The sequence below is a fragment of the Apostichopus japonicus genome, chromosome 10, assembly GCF_037975245.1.
Source record: "Apostichopus japonicus isolate 1M-3 chromosome 10, ASM3797524v1, whole genome shotgun sequence".
Lineage (NCBI taxonomy): Eukaryota > Metazoa > Echinodermata > Holothuroidea > Aspidochirotida > Stichopodidae > Apostichopus > Apostichopus japonicus.
Window position 1 is genome coordinate 10,021,093 of NC_092570.1, and position 22,439 is coordinate 10,043,531.

Genomic DNA, 22,439 nt, shown 5'->3' on the forward strand with positions numbered 1-22,439 from the left:
TATTCCCCTTTTTCTTTCCTTTTTCCTTTCTTGCTTGAAGTGAAGTTGTCATTAAGACCACACTTTTCCTGTTTGATTGGGGATGGCGGCAAAGTGTAAATCCACGCTACATGCTTTTTCAAGTGTCTTTTTCCTCGTTATTGTTTTGCTTTCTTGGCTTGCCTTTTGATTTCTGGACTGAATAAATGCTTAACAGACCTTCAGAACACTTTGGGGACTGTTTCAATAAGAGTGAAAGAGAATATTACTTCCCTAAAGTCAATACTGTGGCAACAACATTGCTCCTTTGCAGTCCTAATGAATTCTGCAAACAGTGTTACAACTTTTACGTTGTGACAGATCTTGAATTTACAGCTAGATTCTCTTCCACTCTTCAATGTCAAGGACTTCAGGAGTATCATGCTTTCTGTTGATTTCATTCATTATTTTCTTTATCTCTCTTGTACATTTGTACATGATATTTATTATATGCAGACTAAGCTTGTGTAACTAATCTAAAGATATAGAAACAATGGCTGAACCAGTCTAGCTTCTTTTCTCGATGCAACTGAGCTTCCTTTTTCACAATTTATAATGGATTCTTAAAGGTGAGGTCTGCTTGTCACAATATTCCACTCAATTTAATACTCGCAGTATTTATAATGGATTCTTAACGGAGATTTGCTTGTCACAATATTCCACTCAAGGAATTTAATACTTGAATTTATCGAAACCTTAAACTTTGCAAAGGAACTGACGCGAGAAGTTGACGTATAAAATTTGTGCTGCACAGTTAGGCACTTCTGGCCCTTCTTACAGGTGAGGTTTGCATAGTTCCATCTCATGCGAGTCAGTATGCTAGCTGTACTTCAAATGTTTCATATTTAATCAAGAAAAGATACCAAAGTTTTAATTCCTTCACAGTTAGAACTAAACTCTGCAGGGGTAGTGACAAAGTAAGAAAATAAGATGAATATATATTCAGGAATTACATTCCAATGGGAGCAATTCGGCTAACTTACCGTAAGGATCCCTGGTCTCTCTCTCTCTGGTGTAAGTGCCATTGCGTTCGGCTGGGTACTCCCTCGACAGGGGTCTCTCATATTCCCTTGTGTCTAGGCCTCTGGCAGAGGGGTATGCAGGCCTGGCCGTTGTCTCCCTTGCTGACGTACTAAAGACACGACTTGAGCCATACGGTTCTCTCTCATGGGACAGGGCCGATGGAACTTCCCTGTCAAACAAATTCAAATACAGACTTATTTAATGGTACTCAAAGCTGTGTAAAGTGCTTGAAAGTAAACACTAGATATTCTAGTAAAGATGAAGCCATGTAGTAGTAGTAGTACTGAAGTAGTATTGAAGAGAAGAAACAATGATAGTTAAGAGAGAATGACTGACTTAATTATCATTGATATCCAGTCTGGTGGATGTAAGGAAGTCTTTAACATAATAAATATATACAGTATCCCACACTTCCTACACAAGTCAACATATAATAAATATAGTTACCCCACGCTTCCTACACAAGTCAACACATCATAAATATTCAGTATCCCACACTTCCTACACAAGTCAACACACAATAAATATACCCAGTACCCACAAAAGTCATTTCATCAAGCTCTTCACATAATAAATAAACAGTACCCCACACTTCCTACACAAGACATCACAATAACTAAACAGTACCATACACTTCCTACAATAGTCAACTATAAAGTAACCTACACAAGTGATCACATCATGCTCATCAAATAATAAATAAACAGTATCCCACACTTCCTACACAAGTCAACACACAATAAATAAAGAGTACCCCACAATTCCTACACAAGTCAACAAATCATGTTCATCACATGTTCACAATTCCATATTACTATTGGTCCATAGTTTCAAGATTATCGTTTGTATTTAAAGCTTTGGTAGTCATTGCTTTTGACTAAGTTTATATTTTGTTCATGATTTGGTGAAATTAATAACCTATTGAGCTAATATGACTATGATATTAAGCTGATTAACGCCAACAGGATGAACCTTAGTGTGTTTTATAATGACATCTATAATCTCATCTCTTCAGCAATGGATCCCTGACTAGGATACCTTCATAAATTAACTCTATTCACATATAGTCAAGGAGTGCATCCCAAAGTTATCCACATCCTCTATAGGAAATATCCATTCATATTCAGGAAATACAAGTCTTTATGAAGGAGACATGTGTACGAAATGTGTTCTTTTGTTCTTTACAATTAAGAATAATTGTGATAATAAGGTGACTATATGACCTCTGCAATCTTAATCTCCCCCTGCACAGGTACTTCTTTGGTCGTCCCTCAAATGTCCCCCTTGACTAATCAACATATGAGAGAACCAATTCACATCAATTACATTTTGCACCTATTTTGTTCTTTGTAACAAACTTCTCCAATGTGGCCTGGAGATCATGCTTCCTTTCAACCTAGGTTGTGAACACAGGAAAAAGCAAAAGGCTGTTCTTAAATTCTACGGCAGGAACTTGCCTGGCTCTTTCTCCATATTCCCGAGCAGTGGCTGGTTCTCTGGCAACGGGAGCGTAGGGGTCCCTGGAGAAAGGGTCCCCGGTCAGATCTGCACGAGTAGCTCTCTCAGTGGGGTACTCTCTGCTGGCTGCACGACTAGCTGGGTAGTCACTCAGGGCTGGTTCTCTGGACCGACCTACCAAGAAGGAAGCAAAAACAAGACATACAAACAATGTTAAGCTATCAATATGCATTACCCTACCCTGGACCGACCTACCAAGAAGGAAGCAAACACAAGACATACAAACAATGTTGAGCTATCAATATGCATTACCCTACCCTGGATCGACCTACCAAGAAGGAAGCAAAAACAAGACATACAAACAATGTTGAGCTATCAATATGCATTACCCTACCCTGGATCGACCTACCAAGAAGGAAGCAAAAACAAGACATACAAACAATGTTGAGCTATCAATATGCATTACCCTACCCTGGATCGACCTACCAAGAAGGAAGCAAAAACAAGACATACAAACAATGTTGAGCTATCAATATGCATTACCCTACACTGGACCGACCTACCAAGAAGGAAGCAAAAACAAGACATACAAACAATGTTGAGCTATCAATATGCATTACCCTACCCTGGACCGACCTACCAAGAAGGAAGCAAAAACAAGACATACAAACAATGTTGAGCTATCAATATGCATTACCCTACCCTGGATCGACCTACCAAGAAGGAAGCAAAAACAAGACATACAAACAATGTTGAGCTATCAATATGCATTACCCTACCCTGGACCGACCTACCAAGAAGGAAGCAAAAACAAGACATACAAACAATGTTGAGCTATCAATATGCATTACCCTACCCTGGATCGACCTACCAAGAAGGAAGCAAAAACAAGACATACAAACAATGTTGAGCTATCAATATGCATTACCCTACCCTGGACCGACCTACCAAGAAGGAAGCAAACACAAGACATACAAACAATGTTGAGCTATCAATATGCATTACCCTACCCTGGACCGACCTACCAAGAAGGAAGCAAAAACAAGACATACAAACAATGTTGAGCTATCAATATGCATTACCCTACCCTGGACCGACCTACCAAGAAGGAAGCAAACACAAGACATACAAACAATGTTGAGCTATCAATATGCATTACCCTACCCTGGACCGACCTACCAAGAAGGAAGCAAACACAAGACATACAAACAATGTTGAGCTATCAATATGCATTACTAACCTGGACCGACCTACCAAGAAGGAAGCAAAAACAAGACATACAAACAATGTTGAGCTATCAATATGCATTACCCTACCCTGAGCCGACCTACCAAGTAGGTAGCAAACACAAGACATACAAACAATGTTGAGCTATCAATATGCATTACCCTACCCTGGACCGACCTACCAAGAAGGAAGCAAAAACAAGACATACAAACAATGTTGAGCTATCAATATGCATTACCCTACCCTGGACCGACCTACCAAGAAGGAAGCAAAAACAAGACATACAAACAATGTTGAGCTATCAATATGCATTACCCTACCCTGGACCGACCTACCAAGAAGGAAGCAAACACAAGACATACAAACAATGTTGAGCTATCAATATGCATTACCCTACCCTGGACCGACCTACCAAGAAGGAAGCAAAAACAAGACATACAAACAATGTTGAGCTATCAATATGCATTACCCTACCCTGGACCGACCTACCAAGAAGGAAGCAAAAACAAGACATACAAACAATGTTGAGCTATCAATATGCATTACCCTACCCTGGACCGACCTACCAAGAAGGAAGCAAACACAAGACATACAAACAATGTTGAGCTATCAATATGCATTACCCTACCCTGGACCGACCTACCAAGAAGGAAGCAAACACAAGACATACAAACAATGTTGAGCTATCAATATGCATTACTAACCTGGACCGACCTACCAAGAAGGAAGCAAAAACAAGACATACAAACAATGTTGAGCTATCAATATGCATTACCCTACCCTGAGCCGACCTACCAAGAAGGTAGCAAACACAAGACATACAAACAATGTTGAGCTATCAATATGCATTACCCTACCCTGGACCGACCTACCAAGAAGGAAGCAAAAACAAGACATACAAACAATGTTGAGCTATCAATATGCATTACCCTACCCTGGACCGACCTACCAAGAAGGAAGCAATACCAAGACATACAAACAATGTTGAGCTATCAATATGCATTACCCTACCCTGGACCGACCTACAAAGAAGGAAGCAATACCAAGACATACAAACAATGTTGCTATCAATATGCATTACCCTACCCTGGACCGACCTACAAAGAAGGAAGCAATACCAAGACATACAAACAATGTTGCTATCAATATACATTACCCTACCCTGGACTGACCTACCAAGAAGGAAGCAAACACAAGACATACAAACAATGTTGCTATCAATATGCATTACCCTACACTGGACCGACCTACAAAGAAGGAAGCAATACCAAGACATACAAACAATGTTGCTATCAATATGCATTACCCTACCCTGGACTGACCTACCAAGAAGGAAGCAAACACAAGACATACAAACAATGTTGCTATCAATATACATTACCCTACCCTGGACCGACCTACAAAGAAGGAAGCAAATACAAATAATACAAACAATGCTGAGCTATCAATATGCATTACCCTACCCTGGACCGACCTACAAAGAAGGAAGCAATACCAAGACATACAAACAATGTTGCTATCAATATACATTACCCTACCCTGGACCGACCTACAAAGAAGGAAGCAAATACAAATAATACAAACAATGCTGAGCTATCAATATGCATTACCCTACCCTGTATGTAAGCCAAAGCTCTCTCCCCAAACATAACTGTATCGCTTCAATAACAATTTTGTAACACACAGAACATAACACACATGCCAATCTGAAGAGAAAAGGCAAGCCGGCAAAGATTTTTTTCTTTCTTCTGTTCAAAATTGTCAGAGGAAGAAAAAGAGTCTCTCACTACAATAAGCTAACTTGCTAACATTAAATTGATTCTGGAAACAAGATTACATAACTTACCGGTGTAGGGGTCATCCAAGACTGACCGTCTGGACACAGCAGCACTCTCTCTTTCAGTGGGGTACGAGCTTGGGCGATCTTCAAGAAGAACAAAAAGAAAATGAAAAGAGAAAAGGGTGAGTATGGTCCATTTAACTGGCAGGTCGTTCAATCACAGTATGGATGGGCTAATACTGTCCAGTATTAAAGAAATGATAGTATGAGGTTATTACCAGTGATTCCTTGCATCATTTGCTCAAAGCCATCTCAGTTGGAATGTTACCTCTTTTGTTTTGACTGACAAAATCACAGAGGCACAGACCGATCCACTGTGCAAGGACCTCAATTAGTTTGCACTGTCAGACAGTATGAGTTATTGTGTTGTGTTGTACTGAATTACGTAACAAGAATGTTCATCGACAAGATGAAAATGATCAAGCAGTCTTAGGAACAAAGATACAGTATGCTGAGTGGTGTATAATGGAAGCTTTTGCTTTTTTCTCCCCATCTTTTGAGGCGAGGGTTTCCCCAAAAAGGGAGCATCATTTTATAATTCATCAAGCAGCACAATAATATCACTTCATTCTGTTCCATTCTACACAAGCGAAAAAAAACTAACAATGAATGTGACACTGAAATGAAACCATAATTTCTAAAACAACACAACATAAAGCATATTTCACAGAAGAGTTGCAGAAACAAACAGCAAAGTAAAACAAGTAACATATATTACATAACCAAACTTTGGATAATATATACATGTAGGCTATTCCCATGGAATTCAACCTTTTTAGCATTATTAATCTGTAGGTACTATTTACGCAAAATTGACAAACTGAAAAATTTCCGCCATCATGGCTAATCTATAATCCGATATCATTAATTAGTCGATAAAACAACCGACTTCTTCTTTCTCTGTGCACTTCAGTAGAGTATTCAACTATTTGTTGGTTCATACAAGATTCTGTATTTCACCGACACTGCTGGGGGGTTGTGACGTGTCAACACATTTAAACGTGTTTAATGTCCACAACTATAGTTTAAGTATGCGTCTTAAGAACCACTCCTCCAGCTTTCCTACTCAGAAATAGAGCACTCGTAAAAGTCATAACTACGGAAGTTAACTTCTATCTTAGAACTGTCTTATCTACACTTATTTTGTGGCTTGAAGGCAATCTTTGATATTTCCATTGATTATGATGACATTTTATCGATATTTCATATCATCAGGTCAATCATACAATATAGAAGGGTCTATTTTTCTCCTCACCATAGGACGATGCCTCTCTTCCAAAACCAGATGCTTCTCTTACGTAAGCTGACGGTTCTCTACCATAAGATGACAAAGGTGCTCTGGAGGCTCTCTCGGAAGGTAGGGAACCTAAATTCAGAATATGTACACCGTTAGTCAGTATTGCAGATTACATTAAACCCAATGGGGACATCTACAGCTGGGACATACATCAAGCACACAGAGAAAGAGCAAATGGTTGGCTCAATTAATGAACAGACCTATCAGTTCAAAACCATTCTATAGGAACCTTCAATGACCAAAAAAAATATTCACCAGTCCTGCTACTTTTATGACTTTTTGTAACATTTTTGAATCGCAGCAGAAGCGGTACGCCTCCCCTTTTATGTTCCTTCTTACTTTCGTTTTTCAAAGTTTTAAAGGTTACTCATGTGAACTGAGAAGCACGTCATTAACTGAAAAAAAACATTTGATTCATCTCTTACCATAACCATCAGGCTCCTGACCATACGAAGTAGGCAACCTCGCCTCTCGTTCCGCAGGTAAACCATCTGTAGAGGGTGTAATCACAAACCAACCTTTCTTTCAAGAACCAACATTAATGATTCTCTCAAGGATCAAAAAGGCAACTGAAACAAACGCTCACTTCATGACAATTTGGGATGCAGAGATTTATCCAAACAGTTATTAAGTTCCAGTCAAAGACAGAAGAGGCTAGGTTCTGATAATGATGTCATTTGTGATATCAAGAGTATTTTCAAATAAACATTCAGCTAGGTGATTTGTCACACTGGAAACAGTATTACATTTCTTACCAATTATTTGGGTTTTAAAGTTGCCTCAATCCTTACTGTGATTAAGTCACACTTTACACAATACTCTAATGACCTAATGTTAAGACAGCAACAGAAGGTGCAGAGCAAACCCTGATTTATTAGTCATAAACTTCTGAATTCCTGCAAAATTGTCAACATTTGAAACATCAAGAAATACAATTATCAGAAATTATCTGTGCATAAACAATAATTGCTGCACCAACATTTGAGTGCTACAAAGAGCTGAGATTAAAATCATGTTAGCCAAAGAAAACTACACATTAAAAGAGTTAATCGATGAGGATAATAGTGATGTGATGTGTGCATCCCTGACAATGGTGTAAAAGTATCCTCTAGGTATTGATGTAATCCTCTCGTGACTGGGTACAATCTGGTGATGCAATACAAATCTTACCAACGTCAAGATCATGAGGAGACCCCGAGAAGTCTCTCGCCGAGATCAAGCTCCCTCTAGGATCCATCAAAAAACGTAACCTAAGAATCTTCATGACTCATTTATCCTTATCAGTTCCTAAACTGCAATTTAGTGCCCAGAGTAAATGCCGTTAGCCACAATCTCAACATGGCGAATGATGGTGAAGTGCAAAACACCCTCCATGTAGCATCTTCGTTTCATTTTACACAACTTGCAATTTTTTTCCCACCCGCATTTATTTATTATGGTCAAAATATGTTCTAATTAATTATGTTTTGCCTATCTTTATATCAGCTAATCATAATGCTTGTACGAGACGGATCTCAAAGTGTGAGCTTCGATGTAAAGGGGCGAAACTGGCTGGAAGAATCAAGATAGGTCACCAGAACATTACTTAACTAGGTAGAGATGTTTAGAGCATTATTTTTCAATCGCCCCGATATTTTAACGATTTTTCATATTACACGACAAGGAAAATAATTATTCTTACCGTAATTGGTAGGCTGACGACCATAGGATGGAGGTGCTCTTGTGCTTCTTTCGGCCACAGCAGAATCTGTTGTGAGATAAATCAGTGATATTGGTGTGGAATAAATCTACTATTTCAAAGTTTTTTTATTTTTATTTAAACTTTATTTTAAGAGGGTAGCTATTTTAGCAATAGCTTATCTTCCACGAGGCCCTCTAATAAGACATGTAATAATATAAAGTGTATGAAAAAAAAAGTCATAAATACAAAATATAAAAAAATTAATTAATAAAAAATAAAAAAATAAAATATATAAATAAATAAAAGAGGGTTTGACTGTAAACTGGGGACAGCACAGTGTTACTTTACTGTAGTTGTTTGTTCGGAGGCCAAACGGTACAGCAGAGGGTTTCTTCACTAACTTTTACAAATCTCACAAAACCGATCTCTGAAGGAAATGTAAGCCAATGTTATTGTTTTTTTCTTCTTCAAAACAGCAAAAGGAAAACTGTCATCTTATTAGAAATTTGAAATCAAGCTGTGACTCTTAAACTTTCACTAATGGAGAAGTGACACAAAATGTCATACAAATGACCAACTTTAAATGATCTCTAATGACCTATTCCTATCACAACTTAAATAGGTCCATTCAAATTCTTGCCATGGAGAAACCTATCCGCTTTGACACAAACAAAAATCTTTCAAATGTTCCAATTTTATGTCCTGAAAGAAATTTGGAAATCTATTGAAAACCTTGCATGAACATTCTGTAACCTTACAATAAATTCAACAGTCTTCCCAAAGTGTGACCAACAAGCTATGAGAGGATTAACTTAAGTTAACAAATGGAACTCACTTTTCTTTTTTGACAACGTGGGTGCATATCAGGTCAATTGGATGCAGCCTTTGTGCACATTTTCAGATATAGCAGGGGTGGGCAACCTTTTTTGAATGAATGGGCCAGATATAAGAGGTGTAAAATTGACTGGGCCGCACCTTACCAACGACCTGCTGTTGATTTCAAACCTTGATTCTGAGGACTTTATAGGTGTGTGTACTTAATCTGTATTCAAGCAGCTAGCTTGTTTTTGTGTTGATGTAAAATAGATTGATTTTTTTCTTTTTCTTGAGATATCTCACAGGCCGCAAAAAATCACTGGCGGGCCGCATGTGGCCCACGGGCTGTAGGTTGCCCACCTCTGAGATATAGTAACATAACCAGCATACAATGACACAACCAAACCTCTAAAAAGAGCAGCCTTTAAACAGAACAAGGTCTGCACTTCACAAAACTTTACACTTAACATATGTCTCCCAACGGATACTTTGAACGGAAGTATTTTAGATTTACTACATCATTCCTAGCATGTCACATAAACAGTTCCGATGAGCTGATTACTGCAGGCTTTTCTTCAAAGGCTGCGGAAATAAAGGGATTATTGTGTAAACAATGAGTGAAAGAAGAAGAAACTCCCAAGTCCTACTCTTCCCTCTTTTGGAGAGGAGAGAGTTTATCATCATCTAACCATATGACAAGGCTGGTCTGCGGCTCAGGGATGTATTTCGCTCTACTGGTGGTACATCATACTCATCCAAGACACCTGTAGAGAGGATGGAACAAGTAATTCAGTCCTTTGTGATGATTTCCAACTCTTTCAAAAAAAAGCCAGAGATGATGAAAAAGGAAAGAGACCTTCCACTGAGGGAATCAAAGCTAAAAGGGAGGAAAGGGGTGCATTGTCATATTTATTTGTACATCATCAATTTCATGCAAAGATGAGGATAATCACTTCCAAGTTACAAACAGGGTTGAAATGTGACCTCACACAATATTACAATACACATAGATCTCAAATTACTTTGATGCAACATATTCCAGCCTATACATGATTTCAGGAGAAAATGTCTTACCATTCTTCACTGACTTATTTTCAAGAACCAACTGCATGTATTCTTGACAAGCCACTTAAAACTTTTGAGCAATTAATGACACTATTCTATCTATTCCCATCTTGATTTGCACCAAATGTTGTCAACTTTTGACCGCCAAAAAACAACCTTGAGATAATACTAACCAAATCGTGAGGGCCTTTCATAAACGGAAGTGGGACGTCTGGCTTCGAGATCCAAATCTGCACAGGAATAAAAATTAACACAGAACGTAAATAATAATATGGAAGTAGAAAGGGAAGGGGGGGCCTTGCTCTGTTTGATCAAGGTAACCAATGATTGCTTTTAGTGGTTTCACAAGCTAAAAGAACTTTTATTTTCAAGTACACACTCACTAATAAAGACATTAAAAGTCCTTTATCCATATGGCATCCTGTAAGTTCTGACAGAATCAAAGCTCTCAGTGATAACTGAAAAAGATTTTCTATTCTACGTAGGATCAAATATTAGGCACATGTACAGCCTAAACAACAGAAGCAACATTGTTTTCGACATGCCAAGCCAAAACTTTAAGCTGCTGATTTCAAACATGCTTGAAAAGCGGTTACATTACTATGATCGTTGCATGAATGCCACAAGAGATGCTTGAATCAAACAAAAGCAATGAGCGTAAAAACGTAACAATCTTTCACAGCAGGTATACCACCTAGCCTACTTTACATGCAGGAAACAGGTGTTTAGTTGTTCAGTGTCACTCCCATAACGACCAGCTGACAGCAAATTTCTGGATGATAGGGACAAACTGGAAAGACTTCTTCCAGAAAATTGAAACAGGTTGGAAATTAATATTTTGAAGCACAGCCAACTTCTTTACCTGACCGGTTTGAAGACGTCTCCATATAATGCTTTGGTTTAGATATTTCAGTTTAAAGAAATTTGTCCTTTATTCCACTGCATGTCAGTCAAACCATGATTTCAATATTTAGACAAAATTGCCAAATTTAACATTGTGAAGAAATAATTTGATTGTTGATGCTGTCGTCTGCTGTATGGCATTATCCTTGACTTAAGATGAACACCTACAGAATCATCTAAATATATATCGGATTGAAGTTTAGTACTTTGCTGGGTTGATGATACAATAAAGATTGTACCATTCAAGGGGAATGTGTACACCATAAGCCAAATATACAATTCATGCAAGTAACTATGAAGATTGAACTATGCAGATTCTTGTCTAACCTCAATTAAGATACTGCAGCTTTTAACTAATTACAACAACACTATTACATGTCTGATTGCTTGTTTGGAAGGGAACCAATAAACAGGTAAAGAATCTTCTATGAATAAAGGACCTATTAGGACTTCATCACATTGAAGTTATGAAAGACAGGAGACAAAAATAACCACAACTACTGTGCTAAAGGTCTCTATTATCTGAGAATGCAGGTTAACATGCTTTATAAGGATATATCTTCAAGAGAAAGCAAAAATAGGCTTACCATCCTCCCTGCCATACCCAAGTGCCCTGGAACCTCTAGGACCAGGTGCTGAAAGTAGTAAATATTATAGACAGATTGCAGGAAATATGAACAACTGTAGTAAGTCGATTGATATTCGTGACGTGATTTCAGAAAGGATGAAAGAGGATAACCAAAAATTGCAATATGTTCGTGAATGAGGGTGAAGGAAGCAAATTAAAAAATACTTATGACACTTGAAGCACACATGCTGTACATTTTCATTGTTGTTAATTTTGTTGAAAATATTCAGTGTGAGACGAGCCTACAGAGCAGACAGTATAAGCTTGATTCTAAATGCAGCAATGTGTGTTTGGTCATCAAACCAATGTGCATTTTACCCAAAAGAATATTGTAATTAATCAAACATTGAGTATTTAATCATAAGAAGATTGAGGAATAAGTGACCGATGAAGTAAGTTCGATTCTCAATCTTTTGCTGGTCAGACGTTTTTAAAAGGTTAATATTAACCACAGAGTTTAACACTAACACACTGAATGTAAACCAGCTATTCGAAGTAATAGTATATGTATGGGGTTTTAATACAGAGTTTAACATGATACACACTAACATACTGCATGTTAACCAGCTATTAGATGTAGTTGTATATGTATGGTGTCTTAATACAGAGTTTAACATGATACACACTGAATGTAAACTGCTATTAGATGTAACAGTATATGTATGGTGTTTTAGTACAGAGTTTAATATGATACACACTCACACACTACATATTAACCAGCTATTAGATGTAATAGTATATGTATGATACACAGTAATGCACTGAATGTAAACCAGCTATTAGATGTAAAAGTATTTTCTTTTCAAATCCCAGCTTGTTGAGAGACCCACTTCATATCCAATCTTCACTTCAAGTGCATGCAGATGAAAATATGTTATGTGGGTGTAATCGGTATTTGACAAATGCATTTTCTGCTGATGAGTGTTGAAGAAAGAATTGAATGAAGCAGTAAGAGCTGTTATGTCTCTTTTGTTATCACTCATTTTTCATAATGGTTTTACACACACGTGTAATATTCTAAAGTTAAATCAAGTTAACTATATAGTAATGTCCCTAACTGCGGCTGTAGTAAACTGTTGAAAGAACAAACACCCCCCCCCCCTTCCCCGCCAGAGAATGATACTCCTGGCTTTGTTCATAAACTCTTATTGTCCTTTCTCACGTGTGTTAATTTCTTTTCCTCAGATTGAAGTATTTTTCCATTGATGATTAAAATGTTCCATATCTCCCTGTCCACCCAGGTTCTCCCTTAAAACCTTCCCTTCGTTAATATTTCCTACCTCATGTGCGCTTCAAATATTTGATTTTCTCCCTGATTTCTCGATTACATCTAGATTTACTTGTTAAATGTTTTACTGTTCGCTGTCGTCGAAGTGTACTTTCACATACCCGGCCCTGTGCGGTCTATCTATGCACCGACACAACTGAGATTTGAGATAAAAGGATCAAAAGACGACATTTGATTACCTTTCACTCTAGCAGGTCGTGTATACATGCTGTCCTCTTCAAGACCATAATCTGTCTCTGGAGGCGTGCTCAACAGAGGGCCTGTAAGAAGAAACCAGAAACCCAAACAGTGACATGACCCACTGCTTGCCACGTGCCCACAAAGTTGCCCAGTAACCCACAATTCCTTTGGCTGTTGTAAAATTTCAGTATGTGAATTGAATCGGTTGTATCTTTGTAGATACCATAAATTATCGGATCCATTTCCCAATAAACATTGCAATAAGGTGTTAATAACAGACCTACTGTCCTTTGGTAGTTCTAAAGGAACAGACCTCTCTCTAGTAAAAAGACCAATAGAATCATTGGTACTCTTCTCATCATAGCTTGTATCTCTGCCACACACAACTAACTTTGTGATGTTGGCAATGAGAAAAGTCAGTGCTAGAGTAGGCAAACAATCTTCTCTAAAGTAGTCCCATTGCTGATGAGATTAAAAGCAAAAGTGACACACCCAGCTGACAAATTAGGCCTCAATGGGCCAATAACTACAGTATAAAGTGAAGCAGCAATTGAAAAAAGCTTAAAGCTGTTGAGAATCTTTGTCATTTATATATACATTTGCCTAGTTACTACTGTAGACAATCTGCAAGGTTAGCATTATTGTGATACCTTGTTTGACTTACAGTATGTCAGGTTGTTTTGTGTGTTTGGTAGAGTTATTGTTACACTATGTTCTTTTCTTACTGCTCTCTATGTGCAGCCAGTGTTTCACTGTGGTTCAAGTGTCATTAGCATTGTTTCATTGTTTTACCATTCTACAAGTAGATCACTTTAAACAAAAGCTGCTTTAAACTATAACACATCTGCAAGGTTAGCATTGTTGTGATACCTTGTTTGACTTACAGTGTGTCAGGTTGTTTTGTATGTTTGGTAGAGTTATTGTTACACATGTTCTTTTCTTACTGCTCTATATGTGCAGCCAGTGTTTCACTGTGGTTCAAGTGTCATTAGCATTGTTTCATTGTTTTACCATTCTACAAGTAGATCACTTTAAACAAAAGCTGCTTTAAACTATAACACATCTGCAAGGTTAGCATTGTTGTGATACCTTGTTTGACTTACAGTATGTCAGGTTGTTTTGTGTGTTTGGTAGAGTTATTGTTACAGTATGTTCTTTTCTTACTGCTCTCTATGTGCAGCCAGTGTTTCACTGTGGTTCAAGTGTCATTAGCATTGTTTCAATGTTTTACCATTCTACAAGTAGATCACTTTAAACAAAAGCTGCTTTAAACTATAACACATCTGCAAGGTTAGCATTGTTGTGATACCTTCTTTGACTTACAGTATGTCAGGTTGTTTTGTGTATGTTTGGTAGAGTTATTGTTACACTATGTTCTTTTCTTACTGCTCTCTATGTGCAGCCAGTGTTTCACTGTGGTTCAAGTGTCATTAGCATTGTTTCAATGTTTTACCATTCTACAAGTAGATCACTTTAAACAAAAGCTGCTTTAAACTATAACACATCTGCAAGGTTAGCATTGTTTTGATACCTTGTTTGACTTACAGTATGTCTGTTTGTTTTGTGTATGTTTGATAGAGTTATTGTTACACATGTTCTTTTCTTACTGCTCTATATGTGCAGCCAGTGTTTCACTGTGGTTCAAGTGTCATTAGCATTGTTTCAATGTTTTTTACCATTCTATAAGTAGATCACTTTAAAACAAAAGCTGCATGCGTCTTTAAACTATAACACCAGACCTTTTCCTTTCCAACCAACTCAGAAATTAACGCACCTCTCTCACTACCATACTCGTCATCCCCTCGTCCACCTCTGCCCAATAGACTGCTCCTTGACGCCCCTCTTGGAGCACCTCTGGACATGCCTCCTCGGCCTCGGAAAACTCCGCCGCGACCCCTGCCTCGATCCATAGGTGGACCACCACCACGGCCCCTGCCACCACCACCACCACCACCACGGCTGAGAGAAGAGGAAGAAGTTACATCAAATGCTTTCATGATTAACGAAATGATTGCAATTTTCTTTCTGGGAACTGTCACGAATGAAACCAATTTTGGTTTGAAGTTTTAATCTTCTTCTGTGGTTCTAGCTTTCCATGGGCAGTATATCAAAACATTCTCTATGCACTGTGGCAACAGGAAAACTAACTCACTTGGGTATGGGTCATTCCGTGTCAAATCACGGATGGCTGTTGCTGCACCCTATCCAAAAATTCCAAAATATTTTGTATGATTGGAACACCATGAAATAAACATATTCTGAAAATTTCACTTGCATTGCTTCACAATTGGCCAATTTATCACACTTTGAAATTCCGCAATTTGTCTCCACCGTGGCATTTTCTTGACTTTTGAGGTCTCAGTGAGGCTGTAGAGATGAGCAACGTGGAGTTAAAGGCTCTAGTCTTATCTGTAAGATAATTTTCTATCTGTGTAACAGAACAACAGTACTTTCCATTCGCCTGCCTATATTAGAGCCATTTTTATCTGGACCTAGATGCCTCTTCACAAACACGTAGCAGTACTAATTCATGTTAATGAATGCTCACACTGAAAGCCTCACCTTGAAAATCCACCCCAGGATGTTCCCCGACTGGGTCCACCCCCTCTGCTTCCACCACGTTCACCTCTTTGTCCATCGGCGTGGACTGATTTCATTGCATGTGCAACCTTAATGACCTTGCCGTCAATTTCCTGAAGATAGAAAAAGAAACGAAAAAAGTGTGATACCAAATGGAACACCCAGTTTTAACACAAACAAATCAATCTTAATTCATGGAAAATGCTGCCTTTTAAAGATATATGTGATGCCACAACTACAGCAAACCATGTTCAATGAGCTTATATACTGCTGCTGTGGTTAAAGAAATTCTCTCGACGGTTTCAGGCTTTAATACTTTTGGAACCAACTTAGCAAAGCAAAGATCCGAAGAAGGCAAATTTCTGCAAACTCAGAGCACATTCGAAGCAGCTAGGACACCCCTCCCCGATTTGGAACCAAATGTTTGTTAATGAGAGAGGACAAACTGAACGATTCCAGTCAGTGTTGAACAGTTCAAACTTCTATTAATCACAACATCAGGCAAATCAGAAAATATTAATTTTCTTTTACTTCATTAACTGAACTAAAAGTTTTCTAATTGAGCTTGTGAACTACATTGTTGTGAGATTTCAAAATTGATGTCCAAAAATTTACCAAATGCAAATCAACATGCTGCTTTAGGACTTAAAACACATTAAAAGGATTTTCTGGTGGCTCAAGTTGACTGCCTAACAAAATAAATCACATATTCAGAGCCTGTTGTTTAGGGCAATTCAGCACAATTTTGTTTTATTTTGCAATATTTGAATCAATTATATAGCATAGGAAAATAGCATCTATTCAGAATAAGTAGTATTTTGATGAAATTCTGACTACAAAGATCATTGACAGCTAAAGACATATTCCCAATGTTTAAGGTGTCAAGGGTTAATCATTAAGATCAAAATTTGTTTATCTCTATCACATAGATTAATGATGATGGTTAGATTTGTCTCCTGGCGGTGGATGGTGGGGAGAGGAGGGGGATGATGACGGCTATCTCTATCACATAGACCAATGATGATAGGATGATGGTTGGGTCTGTGTGTCCTATATCAGGGATGTAAGTGCAGCCCAAAAAAAAATACGGAAAATACGGAAAACTATTCGGAGACCCCGGGTGAATGCCGTCCTAACACATCCTACTCCTAGCTCTGACTACTTACACACTATCGTTATGTTAGGCTAGCTCAAAAGTATTAGCGCTTACACATCCTACTCCTAGTTCTGACTACTTACACACTATCGTTATGTTAGGCTAGCTCAAAGTTACGAATACGTCGCAGCGAACTCCGTAATAAAAAACAGTCTCACATTCGAATGCGATCACGAATATCAACTATCATATGCGTATCCCGTAGATTTCCGCCGCTCACAAATATCACAAGCGTTAATTCCGAAACTTATGTCGAGCACCAGCAGTTAAGAAGATGTGAATTAGGCAAGGTTTTTCAACGACAGAAATGAGCTATGGCGATTTGAAGTTCGCACGTACGCAACGATGTTCACATGGCACAATGTTGTACATTGCAATGCGATGTGTAACAGGAAATGGTATTTTGGTTGACCGATGAGTGAAAATTGAAGTTAGCTTGCTAAAACGGGCCAAGCATTTTTGTCGCGTTGTGTCTTTGGTATTCTTACAATTTTGTGGAAACTTTAATGGAATTTAAAAAAAAAACGGATTTCCGTAAAAATACGGAAGACTTACATCCCTGCTATATATATCTCCAACTGTAAGCTGGTCCAATGGAAAATCAAAGTAAAATGATTTTTTTCACTTACCGTTCTATCCATGCCTTTGACAGCATCATCAGCATCATCTGGGCTCTCAAATGTTATAAAGCCAAACCCACGAGAAGAGTTGCTAATTTTATCCTTAATGATGGTCACTACAATGCAAAAGGAAATTTTGTTTAGCAAATAAATTTTGTCAAACTTTTGGTAAAACTGCCAAAAAAATTGCAAGCCCTGAATTTGTAAGGAAACCATAACCGAATTATCATTAAATAATGTAAAAACATTCAATGGGCAATGGCATATTCATGTGGCTGCAGTATACATAGCACATACCCAAACCTGCCAATGAACCACAGCTAACCATTACTTTGAACATGTATGATAAATGCTTCAAATCAGCAGGCTATTTGTCAGACTTTGGACATTAGCATGCAAATACTATGGAACGACAAACACCAGTCTAAATAGCAGACAGTTGCTCTTCACACAGCTTATGATTATTGCATAGAAGTCACACAAATAAAGGAGCATTTTCTACTTATTTATCTTTAAACGATGAGAGTGAAGAAGAAAAAGTCAACAATCTGACAATATCAAGCGCACTATTTAATCATTTATCTACTACTGATGAGTCATTGACACTAACCATAAGGAGACCTTCAGATGATGCATCACCAACACTTTCATTTTATAAATTATTTCAATAAAATGCATTATTATTGATTATACATATATGTAAGTTTCAAACAGAGAGTATTGTTTCTCCAAACACTAGTACTGAAACTATGCTGCATAATTAGTTGACATCATCTGGTACTTTGCTCACCATCTAATATTTTTCCATATTTTAGAAAGTGGCCTTTCAGCTTTGCTTCCTCAATCTCATAGGGTAGTCCTCCCAAATAAAGCTTGCCAGGTTTGTCTTTTTCTGCTGAAGGAGGTGCCATTTTGACTCAATCAAACTTTTCTTCCTGCAGAAGAGAATTAAGACTGTTAAACACTTGCCCATCCAGTTATTAAACTGACTGTCTCGAAGAAACAATTATACAAATAGACAGAAACAATCAAACAAACACTTTCTTATAAAGTCAGCATTGTTATGAACACAGGATTCTGCGCAATGTTTTGGCCAGGGACGCAAAATCTTCAAATTGCTTGCGTCCGTCCCCGCGGTAGCAAACTTTTCTTTTGAGAAACAAAACCCAAGTACACAATCACAACTAGGTCAAAGGAAAATATAATGAACATCTTTCATAATTTCTTTCAAAAACCCACAACTTCTTCTGACAAGAACCAAAATTTCTCCCAATCTTACAGATCAGTGAATTCTTTTGAAAATAAATGTATCATAACAATCAACCACAAGGTACAGGGTTTACAACACTCCATTACAGAGATTTTCATGCTAAAAATAGACAATGATGATTTTCCAAAATTTGTATGATTTGATTGGCTAATAGTCCCTATTCATTGTCTGGGAAACATTCTTGCATCTGTAGTGCTCATTGAACACAAAGTAAGTTGTTTAACAACAATTACACCTGTACTTGTAAGTTACTTTCCCCTGTGTAGAGATAACAGAGTTTGTGGTATAGGCTATCATCTTGATATCATTGACAAATGACAATGCAGACATATTGTTGATGTTAGTTCCGACATTTAGTTTCAGCAATAGAAAACAAAAGTATGTTTGCTATGTCTACGATGCACCCAACAAATTTGTATAGTATAAAAATTGATTGTGTGTTTGTTGGAATAGCGATACAAAGCATTTTATGGACTGTATGCTAGGCATAGATTTTTTTGTAATATGTTGGTACAAGCATAGAATCAGGGCCACTTGTTTGTAACATTAGGCTAGGCTTTACTATGTGAAGTATGCTGGTGTTGGGGGTATGTGGCCTACCAACTGCCCAGGTCCATAATGAACCACTTGCCTAAGCATCAATTTCAGTGTAAATTTCTGTAACAAAAAGTGAATAGGTGTTTTTGTCTTAGTATTATTTGCAACTTCCTCTTAACTATACGACTGAAAAGACATGAATAGGAGGGTAACTAATTTTCATTCCCAAATACATGAGCCTTAGGGGGTGAAGAAAGCCTAGTCCAAATTAAAACACACCGTGATCCAGTGGCCCTGCATAATCTATAATTACTCCATTCTGATTGGCAGTTGGGGGGGGGGGCATTGGGAGAAGGGGGACTGAGCCCTGAGCCCCCTGAAGATTTCATTCCCACGAAAGTTGGGAGTAGCCGTGGGCGTTATTCCCCACACTGTACTTTCCACACAGCAAATTTAAAATACCAGGTTTTTGGGGGAGGAACAGAGGCTTACTGATGAGGCACATTAAAATGATGAAGGAGGAAGGAGGATGATAGAACTTGGCTGGAGCAGGATAGAACTTGGCTCCGAGATGGTAGATTCTCAGGATATAGATTAGGTTCGGAAGAGGAATGATGATTGAGTACAAGTGGCCGCGATAAACAAATTAAGTTAAACAGGTTCACTTTATTTGGCTGTAGTTATCTAGATGTGAAAAAGGTGAATTCAAGCTGTCATGTGGCATAATTTGGTCTTGCTAAGTTTAATCCTAATAACGCATTTCGGATTTTAATGCTTTTAAATATTCCATGATTATGTGAGCCTCTTTTTGCCTTTAACACTGACCGCAACTGCCTTTTTATTCCTTACATATTCCCTAATTACACACCAATGCCTCCAGTAAATTATAAGCAGCTTAACTTCACTGACATGAACTCAGTCTAACTATCCTTCTTGGCTTTCTTTGATACTTTCCCATGTTATTTTCATCATCCTGGATTTCATATACTAAAATTGTAGAAAGACCTAGTGAACATGACTATGACAAAACAAAGTTGTATTGTTCCCGCACAAGAAACTTTTCAGCGGAAAGTAATCAGCGGAAAGTAATCAGCGGAAAGTACCGTGTGCGGAGAATACCTGAAAACGTTGCATCCTGACTGCAACTCCAAACAAAAAAGAGAGACCTTAAAAGCATGTTATATCAATATCTATTACTGCATAGCTTAAAACTATGTAATATTCAGGCGTGTAAGTTACAAAAAATATAAAATTAAAAGATGAATCTTACTTCTTACTGTTACCGTGTCAGGCCTAGGAAGTTACTGTACTGTACCTTACGCCACAAAACCATTACGCCTAGACAAGTACAGTAAGCCATTACGTAAGCACCTACTGACCTAGGCTAGGCTAAGTAAAGTATGGCTAAAAGAAGGCGGAAAATGATGTCTTCTGACCAGTGAAAATTTCACGATGCTGATCCTAAGGTTAAAAGTTACTCTACAGTAAGATCTTTTGTCAGTAGGCCAAGACTAGCCTACCTAAATATTATTGATAGCGCGTCTGGCTTAGGCCAATGAGCCTAACGAGTTAGTTCTAGCCTCAGTTAGGCCTAGGCTACATGGGAGAAAATTAGAACAAACAATAACGCCTGTCTTTTGTTCACTTGGGCAAAGTTTAAAATGACGTAAAAATTTGCAAATTGAACCCAGTGAGAAATAATGAGCATGAGAATTACCTTCTGTGAACGGCTTTAAGGAAACTTGAACGATGTTTCGGTGATTTTCTTTAAACCGAGAAAGCGGAGAACCAGGATTTCGAGTGTAAGCGGGATCACACCTGTCAATGTAAGCGTGGTTTGCATGTACTGTACCAACCGAAGATTAGAGGGCGGGCTTTCACTTTGTAATTAAAGGCTCGGGATCTGTCAAGTAATACGCAACTGCGCAAAAGCTATCAAAGGTCAAATATCAACTAAAATGGCTCGCTGTACTCACTGTACTTGGGGACAACCGGACAAGTATATCGAAGTCGTCCGTCACTGATCTGGAAGGCAGAAAGTCTTGAAAGGATTTTGAAGCGCCGGTTGTCGAAAGTTGATCTCTTTGTAATGCGTGACACTTTAGAACTATACAGCGGTGTTTAATATGCACGCGACTCCATATAATGGCCAAGCATTATAGCTGGCTTACCTATGTTCAAGTTGCATTGTGACCATACAATATTTAACTAATATAGGCCCATGTCAGTTGAATGTATTGTAGCAGTCGGTGAATAATTAAGAAATTATGTCAGTTGTAAGTTGTCTTGTCATAACCTGATTGGCATACCATGTCAGTAAAATGAAAACTGAAAATTGCCCACTTTGTATCATCCTTTGTAAACGACAACACCTTGACATTTACAGATTTTGAATCCTTAACAGTGCTCAAGGCGCATCACAATTTTACCCTGGTCATTGATCATGCATCTGTCAAATATGGAGACAATCCGCCCCACATGAAAGCGCCCAACTGACAGTTTATCTCACAGGTCCCCATTAATGCAAGGGGACGTAGGGAGGCAATAGAGATCAAGTCCCTTGCCCAAGGACTCGAACCTGCAAACCTTAGATCACAAGTCCACTGCCGTAGCCACTTCTCCACACTTCTCACGTTGTGCCTCAGAATGCACCATTTGACGTCTACAGTTTGTCGACTTCAATCAACCCAGGACAGCACCCCCCCCCCCAACCACCCTCCTCGCACGCTACTGTTTCATATACATGCAATTTTTTAATGTGAAGTGTTGGAGTAATGGAGTCTGCTCATCTCTATGTTCCCAAGTTTTTTTCTTGGACTATGACACATCAACAGAACTAGTATTGTTCGATA

General features: G+C 38.2%; 1 protein-coding gene across 10 annotated transcripts in view; it reads right to left on the reverse strand.

Moving 5' to 3' along the window:
• The window catches only part of LOC139975023 (uncharacterized), a 44,157-nt gene extending 22,700 nt beyond the window's left edge, over positions 1-21,457 (reverse strand). For 2 of the 10 annotated variants that reach the window (XM_071982624.1, XM_071982615.1), the window contains exons 1-15: positions 21,305-21,457; positions 18,571-18,715; positions 17,790-17,896; positions 15,987-16,117; positions 15,199-15,383; positions 13,424-13,504; positions 11,916-11,963; positions 10,599-10,655; positions 10,050-10,124; positions 8,545-8,610; positions 7,289-7,354; positions 6,822-6,932; positions 5,573-5,650; positions 2,499-2,673; positions 1,002-1,210 (exon numbers count right to left, since the gene is read on the reverse strand). In XM_071982624.1, the coding sequence (XP_071838725.1) occupies positions 1,002-1,210; positions 2,499-2,673; positions 5,573-5,650; positions 6,822-6,932; positions 7,289-7,354; positions 8,545-8,610; positions 10,050-10,124; positions 10,599-10,655; positions 11,916-11,963; positions 13,424-13,504; positions 15,199-15,383; positions 15,987-16,117; positions 17,790-17,896; positions 18,571-18,691 (1,510 nt within the window). In that variant the 5' untranslated portion in view covers positions 18,692-18,715; positions 21,305-21,457. The remainder of the gene's footprint in view (positions 1-1,001; positions 1,211-2,498; positions 2,674-5,572; positions 5,651-6,821; positions 6,933-7,288; positions 7,355-8,544; positions 8,611-10,049; positions 10,125-10,598; positions 10,656-11,915; positions 11,964-13,423; positions 13,505-15,198; positions 15,384-15,986; positions 16,118-17,789; positions 17,897-18,570; positions 18,716-21,304) is intronic. The other 8 variants (XM_071982620.1, XM_071982617.1, XM_071982616.1 and 5 more) reach the window with 8 other exon arrangements.
• Positions 21,458-22,439: the final 982 nt, after the last annotated feature.